At 36.4% G+C, this 8,411-nt stretch overlaps 1 protein-coding gene across 1 annotated transcript in view; it reads left to right on the forward strand.

The window, feature by feature from the left end:
• The window catches only part of LOC126513774 (glutamate receptor ionotropic, delta-2), a 578,836-nt gene that overhangs the window by 13,092 nt on the left and 557,333 nt on the right, over positions 1–8,411 (forward strand). Inside the window, exon 4 of the mRNA XM_050162312.1 lies at positions 3,760–3,933. Coding sequence (XP_050018269.1) covers positions 3,760–3,933 — 174 coding nt within the window. The remainder of the gene's footprint in view (positions 1–3,759; positions 3,934–8,411) is intronic.

Below are 8,411 nucleotides of genomic sequence, written 5' to 3' on the forward strand. Positions count from 1 at the left end.
TTATTCAGTGAGGATGGAAGATAAATATGTTAAAGACAAAGCCTTTATTTGGTGGTTTCAATTCTTATTTTGAAATTTTAATAAAAAAAATGTTTTAAACATTAAAAATAAATATATTTAAAACACATATATTGAACTGTTTCCCTAGTTAGGTAATGAATTGAACTCTATATTAATAATTAAACAAGAAATTAATTACCATTATGGTTTTCTCCCTTCTGATTTTATTTCAGATTCCAATGTAGTATTTTCAAATTTGCATCATGTTAGTGTTGGACTTTCTGGAAATGTCACAGGGTCATCTCTGCTACAGCACAAAGAACACAACATAATAGAAAAAAAAATCTATTCAAATTTCACCACACCATACTGCAGCATTTCATTAGTGAAATTTACTGTTAGGATTATTTATCATTTTCAATGAATCCTTAGGATCTAATATAAATTTCAGCTAATGATTTTATTAAAGGATGGTTTGTAAAGCTTTGCCATTGGTTCATTCAATAAACTTCTATTTCCCAGAATTTGCTGAACACTTACTGTGATCCAGGAGCTTTATTAGATGTGAAAAGATAAAAGAGAGAAAAAGAGGGAGCAAACAGAAAAGAGAGCAAACAAGCTATTTTTTTCTGAAATAATTAATACAGTTCAGATTGTCAACTTATTAAATAGATATTGAAAGTCTTCCCATCCACCATTTCTATTAATTTCCACCTGAAGTTGACCTACCTCAAGGCTTCAGGAATGACTAAATTCTAAAGGATTTGTTCTGGGCAATGACTGTTTCTGTGTTCTTCTCAGGTAACCTTTGTCTTTTCCCATGGTGGGCCTCACACAGATCAGAGTCCAGACTACCTTAAACTATGAATGTAAAAGTGAATATTTGCTTAGATATATCAGTTCAACTTTTAATAATTTATTATTAGTAGTAATTAGTCTTCACAAAAAAAATCTTGTGCTTTGTTCCTAAGGAAGTAAAACTGAAAAGTCACCTGTTTGCTCATGTTGCAGTATTACTATTGTATATTCATAAATACATGCAAGCAAAGGAAACAAATGCAATGTCAGAATCCTGATTCTTCATAGTATTTAAAATCAGAATATTTCTGTATCCCTTTATAGAAATTAATTAACATATTTGATGTGTTGGGACCTCAAGAAACATTCCTTTTCCATAGATTAGTTCTTAATGAAACTGTTTTTTTAAATCCTACAATTTAAATATTGCTTTAAAAAGAATAGAGCGGGGCTGTAGAGATGGCTCAGAGGTTAAGAGCATTGCCTGCTCTTCCAAAGGTCCTGAGTTCAATTCCCAGCAACCACATGGTGGCTCACAACCATCTGTAATGGGGTCTGGTGCTCTCTTCTGGCCTTCAGGCATACACACAGAATATTGTATACATGATAAATAAATAAATAATGAATAAATATTTTTAAAAAGAATAGAGCATTGGAGAGTCTGTATGCACGAGTTTGATATTTTAACACAGCCACTCACTGAGGGAATTATTTTTCCTGTTTTGCAAGCACTTATGGTTTAGATTGATCGATCATTTGTCATTAAATGTTTGTATGACTTTGTGTCTAGCACTCTGAAAGTGCACCTTCGGTAGAGCAATAGAACGTTCCAGTCACTATGAAGTATGTCCTGATCAGGTGGCCACATCACCCTGAAACTGCTTAGGAGTTCAGGTGGCAAAGCTACAATTGGAAGTAAAATGTCAGTTTCCCACAGAATGGTGGATTCTTTCTTCCCTGAAAATGACTTTCATTTTCTTTCCTCAAATAATAACATGCAAAATATATTCTATTCAAATGGCATTTCTTCAGATTTACTTGAAGTTAGACAACTGAGAACTTTATTTTAAGTACCATTTAGATGACAACCAGCTCCTTCTGCATTCAGAGACAGACCTGAATATCTCTGAGGGTCTTAGGGGGCGTCTTGGGACAGAGGATCTTATTAATTTAAAACTATCAGACAATAAATGCTGACATAACATGTTCTTATTATCTTTATTGCCATCATCATCGAATATTAATCTAAATGTTTCCTGTAAGGAATTGTGGCTTCTTATGTAATTAGTGTGCATCATTTCTTTCTTTTATATGCTATTTCTAAAGTCTTACATGAATAAAAATAACCTGAATAAAGAACTTTGAATCTCCTTGATTCTTATTTGTTGAATGTTAGTAAACAGTGATTATTATTTTTTAAAATTCAGTGTATATTTTACTACTTTCTAGGAAACTCCCTTGCTGTACAATATGCTGAAAAATATGGTGCAGCAATATTGGTGCTAATGCCCTTTGAAATATTCCAGATTAATATCAAACATGAAAATAGAATTGACCAGACACTGTTTAATTCTGCTTTGTGAGCAGATAATGGAAAATTCAAAGTAGCTAGCTTTTACCATACAAGGTTGAAGTGGCCAGTGAAATGATACCGACTAGGGGAAAAGATGGCATTTAAACTGCTGAAAGCAACTGTTTCTGGTGCACTGAGGATTAGTCTCCTAAAACTTCCTGATATTTCTGTGCATACAGCTGAAGGCAGGTGCTATTTTATTTTTAGAAAAACCTATATTTCATAAAGAACATACATAATGGGTGAGTTTTCTGGTTAACATACCACAAAGAATGATAATTTGTAATTGGCATGCTAAAGGACAAAAAGAAAATTACCACTTGTCGGTGCCTGTATCTCTTCGCCATCCAGTATGGGTTCCTTGGATGTGCGGGAATGCACAACACAGTCCATAACTTATCCCATGTCAAATAATTTATTTTCATTGCATGAAAATTGATTCACAGCAATAACCTATGTCACAAAAGTTTCATGGGCTTAAAAGGTTCCAATGGACACGATGGAGCACGCGATGCTTTAGTAAGGACTGCTAGGAAACTGAAATTCGTGTTTGTCACTTTTTTTCTAATTCCAAGAAACACACACACATACAAAACGTTATCATTTATTATTTCTATGTCTGTTATTGGGCCTAATCTTCATATCTAATTTCAAAATGTACGTGTATTGGGAGTAAAGGAGCATTCTTAGAGTTTTGCAAACACCCATACACAAAGCCAAATTTATTTACATAGTGCTAGGTTTTATTGACATGGTCCACTCCATGCTAATCAACAGAACTTTGTATATTTATTTAACAACCACAGCAAGAAGATAATTCTTTCATCAGTAGTTACTGAGTACCCATTCCTTCCAATAAGAAACATATGTGGACATCAGTATAAAGATACTTTAAAATAGTGCATCCTTCTAATGTCTTTGCTTAATTTGTATAAAACCATGATTATTATTTTATTATTTTTTGCTAAGAGCAACATGGATCATTCTTACATTGCATCTCCCTTCCTAGGTACACACAATATCTTGAAATATATTAATGAATCATAAGCTATAATTGAATCTTATTTTGTGAACTTTCAATATTTTCTCTTATGCTTTCAGCATAAAAAGCTATTAAAGTACTTTTGATAAAGCATATCAAGCTATTTGGTCCATGTAGACTTGTTTAGGTATCCATGTTCATAATATAAAGCCACAGAAAGCAAATATGAATGAATTCACCATTTTGATAAATGCACATAACTTTCATTTGAATGCTAGCTAAATATGAAGCAGCTGTGTTAGGATAGCAGATTCCTTTTTACCTCCAGATAACTGCTCAGCAATTCTTTTCTGTTTCTGCTACTATATTTAAGAATCTGCTAATCCTTCCACTTCTTTTCTTTCAGGAAATAAATGATGTGGATGTCCAGGAACTTGTCAGAAGGTCCATTGGAAGGTTAACAATTATTCGGCAGACATTTCCAGTTCCCCAGAATATAAGTCAGCGCTGTTTCCGTGGCAACCATCGAATCTCTTCAACACTGTGTGATCCCAAAGATCCCTTCGCTCAGAATATGGAGGTCTGTACTAAAGGGCGATGTGTGTCCCCCAGGGAGCATGTTTAGGGGCCTGGGATGACATCTCTGAGTGACACCAGACAGGGGTGGCATGCATTATTGTTCTTGGGCAGGTTCCCTCCCTTGGCATCTAAGTGCCTTTGGCAGGGAGTGCAAAGAGCCTTTGTCTTTGATCCTTTTGATCATATTGTTGAAAATAATGCCTACCTTATTAATAAAAATACAATAAGTAAATCTTACTTCTTTCTAAGTAAGCAGATACAGGGCATTTTCTGGAATATGGACTGTGATTGACACCCAAGGCTGCACTTCAAAGTATTAAGTGAATAGATTTGCTTGAATTCCATGGCATAAAAGACATAGATATTTATTCTCTTTTAAAAGAATCTCTAGGTTGAAGACCTTCAACTTTAAAACAGAAAAAGAAAGAAAACATTTAAAATTCGTATGTGCTGTGGAGCTATCATTTGTGGAAAGCAGAGAACATTAAAGAGCATTTGCCTAAAATTATAACCCTTTGTTTAGTTAACTGTCCCCACACTTAGTACATAGGCAGGGGTTGTAGAGACCCCCCCCTCCTGCTTTAACCACTTCTTCATTTTGTTCTCAAATCCACAGATGAAAGAGAACAAAACAATTAAGATTTTTTTTTTGGAGGGGGGAATAGTTTGCTACACACTAACTTACTTGTTATATATGATAGAATTATACTAAATATTTGCTAGGTGAGAAGGAAAACTAACAAACATTTTTTTTTAATTTTATTTCTGTTTTTTTCTCTCTCTTACAATACAATATTGCAGTTTCCCCTCTCTTCTTATATGGGAAGATTTACATAAATAAGAGTCTAAATTCAGAGCTCTTGAGTTTAAAGCATTCCACTGAAGACAGAGGACTTACCTCCACCCTTCCTAAGTCTAAAGCTTCATCTCATGATATTTAGAAAAAGCAACTGAATCGAACGATCCTTTGCGTTAAATTCTCCCTGGGTTCTCACTGGCTGATGGTTGAGGAGTGAAGAGCTCCTTAGGAAAAGAGGCCTGCTCAGCTTAGCTCTGTGAAGCACTGCAGGAGAGTGGGACCACAGAGAGATGTGTATCTCAGCATTCTGCAGTGTCCACTTAAAAGTAGGGCTTAAGAACACAGTGTGCAAAAAGGGCCCAGGTGTTCACCAAAGCTGGAAACTGGATTCGCCATCATGGTGCTCCACATGCTGAGAGAAGGTGAGGAACCAAGGACCTGGGAGGTGGTCTCCTAGCTACAACCTTTTAAATGGATTCAGAAAGGCTAGATAAGTTTGGAAAGCACTGAAGACAAATCCCATGAACCTCAATTTAGTAATCAAACACCGAATAATCCAAGATTAGCTGAAGTTGCAAAATGAGTAACAGTGACAATGTGAGCAATGGAGTTTGAGAAAAGCAGCCCTCTGTGTGTGCTGAGGCTTTCTTAGATTGGGTGCTAATGAAGAAAACAAAGAAAGTTCCCTACATTTTTTCCAAGAAAAACTGTCTTCCAATTGATAGCGTTAAGGCTGAGAATGCAACTTAGAAATAAAAAGCTGGCTTTACACAAGAAAAAGTCATGACAAAAAGTACTTCAGTGCATTAGAAAATACACAGGATTGGGGATGTTAAGAGTTTACCTCAATGCTTTAACAAGACTCGCTAAATCATGGCGATTCAATAACCTAGCAGATGTGACCACAATGCCACTGTATTGTAATTGAGGAATAAAAAGGAAACTGTGGCAAGAGGATCAAAGTCCCAGAGATAGACTTACAATTATAATTTTCACAGCAAAGTAGGGCAGCTCTTGTAAGATTAGTATACTAAATTTTAATAGTCTGCAATACTAATCATTTTCATGTAAGTTATAGAATATGTTAGGAGATGCTTTGTATACTTTACATGGGAAAATAGGCCTTTCTTTAGAACAAATAAGATCAAAATAAATCTTCTTGAATAGTTTTTTAATCTGCTTGCTGTGTTGGGAGACTACCAGTGTTACTCATTACATTTTGGATTTATATAATGTTGCAATTTTCTCAGAAATCACTAGGGAAACTTTGACAAGTACAGCAAGGCAGCTATCACTCAGATATTATCAATACTCAGGTTAAAACGCCAGTAAATTCAGTCAGTAGAAAAAGTACAAGGGTTAAAAATATTATCGTGTAGCACCTTTTAAAAGTTATAACATTAAAGATTAAATAAAATTAAAGTATTTCAAATAATCTGTCAACAAAATTATATTTTCTCCTCTAAGCCACTGAGTGAAATTTAATTACCTACATTTGTCTACCACGTCTATAAGATTTGATCTACCTAGAACACACTTTAAATGAATTCTGTGGCACTGAGTACATTCTGTTGTCTGTAGTCTGCCACCAGCTGCTCTCTTACTGTCAGTTTGAGAAGTGTGGAATCAGAACCTCCAAGCTTGACTAGGCGAACATCCTCTCCATGGTCATTCACAAGCTTCTGTCCGTCAACGTAATTCTCCAAGTGTCAATCTTCACGTGAACAAAATTGTAAAAGACATAAACCTATAAGAGAAAGATTAATAGCATTACATAATCAAGGTCAATATTGTTAGTATTGACTTGTAATAATCCTTAAGGTGGAAACTCCATAGAAATAAAGTAGCCCCACAGCCAATTACATACAATCTAGGTGGAAGTGCCTTGGTCTGACAGTTGCTCAAAATTGTTACTTTGAAGGCGAATTCAATCTGATCACAGTACAAGTCAAGTCGGCTGTGAAGCACTTTAATACAGTCTCGGACACTGTGTCAAAAGCACTTTGCCAAGATCAAGAGAGAGATCGTCTCCCACTTGCATCTCCTAGGCAGCTCAATCTGCATGAATGTGTCAGTTCTAGTTACTAATCTTCTTATGGAAAGGAGAAACAAGAGACAGACAGAGGAAGATATGTGACATGAGAAGCAGCCTAGAAACTGTACATGGCAGTAGTCAGCAGAAGGGCAGAGGGTATTCTAGGGCAAGTGGCAGATGGTTCCTGGAGGTTTGCTGGCGTCAGAGAACAAGTGTTGTGGCAGGAAAACTGTAAAGAGTCAGTGAATAGGTTTTGGGAGAATGGAGCTGGAGTGCAAGATTCTTAGATTTGGAATGCACTGTAGCTTACGATAGTCATTCATGGGGAAGGTATGGATGCGTGTACAAAACTAGAAATCACCTTTTTAAATGCTGAGAAGCAGCTCGGAATCACGGTGTGGGTGGAGTCAAAGATCTCATAAAGGAAGTTAACATAAGGTCAGTAGATGGTGTTAGAAAGGAGATGAGAGATCATGAGACTCGAAGGAGACTGGGTACCTGCTTGAGAAAGAAGAAACAGACTAGGAAAACGAGCAGGTCAGAAAAGTTCGGCACACATTTCTGGCCCAGCTGGTTGCAATGTGGACACATGGAGAAAAGTGGTTAGGGGTTGAAGACATCTCTCACATGTCAGTATCAAAGAGTTTGCCTTCATGATGAGCATAGCTACTCAGAAAACATGCCTTAGGTATGAAAAGAAAATACTATCTGACTAAAGTGTCAGATATGGCAAAATCCTGGCAAATTTCTCACATCTTAACTTCTGTCATAATCACCTTTTTTCTTTTTATCATTTTTACTAATTTTGAATATTGTTCATCAGAATCCAAGTATGTTCCAGTCTGTTTGGCAAACAAAAAGGAGATAAAATGAATAAATGATGATAGATAGATGATAGATAGATAGATAGATAGATAGATGATAGATAGATAGATAGATAGATAGATAGATAGATAGATAGATAGATAAGAAACCAAAAGTACAGAAAAGAAAGCACATACAGCATGTATCTCCATTCACAACTTTGGAAAAAACTTAACCCTATATCAATTTTTAATAGAGGGATGGACAGAGTTCTTGGAACCACAAAAACGATGACTGTCATGAACTTCAGGGGAGGAGAAGCCATTGTCTTCAGGGACTGACATGGTTTCCCCTGCTTCAGTAGATAACCTCAGGCCATGTATAGAGAGTGGTTCTGGTTAAACACAGTGAATCAAAGAAGGAACAGAAATGGAATAGGCGGTTGAGGACAGTAAGAAGATGAGATAGAGAAGGATAACAGAGTGCTGAAGCTTTAGTAGGACTAGGTATGCATTACGTTCCCCTACGAAACTATCATGCAGCAAATTACTTTTTAAATAAAGGCTGCCTATATCATAGGACAAAAGAAAAAATTATCAGCGAAGGAGTCTCTTCTGCAGTGTAACCTTTGAAGAGAAACGAAGGAATTTAATTCAGAGAAAGAAAAGGCACATGGAAGGACTCTTTCACGCCATCTCACACAAACACTTAAAGTAAAGGGAGAGATGAATAGAGACGGCGATGGAAGCAGGTGTGAGGAGGGCGCAGGACAGGCTGGGAGCAGGTGTGAGGAGGGCACAGGCCAGGCTGGGAAGCAGGTGTGAGGAGGGCACAGGCCAGG

Source organism: Alexandromys fortis, unplaced genomic scaffold, assembly GCF_014885135.2.
Source record: "Alexandromys fortis isolate MF-2015 unplaced genomic scaffold, M_Fortis_MF-2015_v1.1 scaffold_117, whole genome shotgun sequence".
Classification (NCBI taxonomy): Eukaryota; Metazoa; Chordata; class Mammalia; order Rodentia; family Cricetidae; genus Alexandromys; species Alexandromys fortis.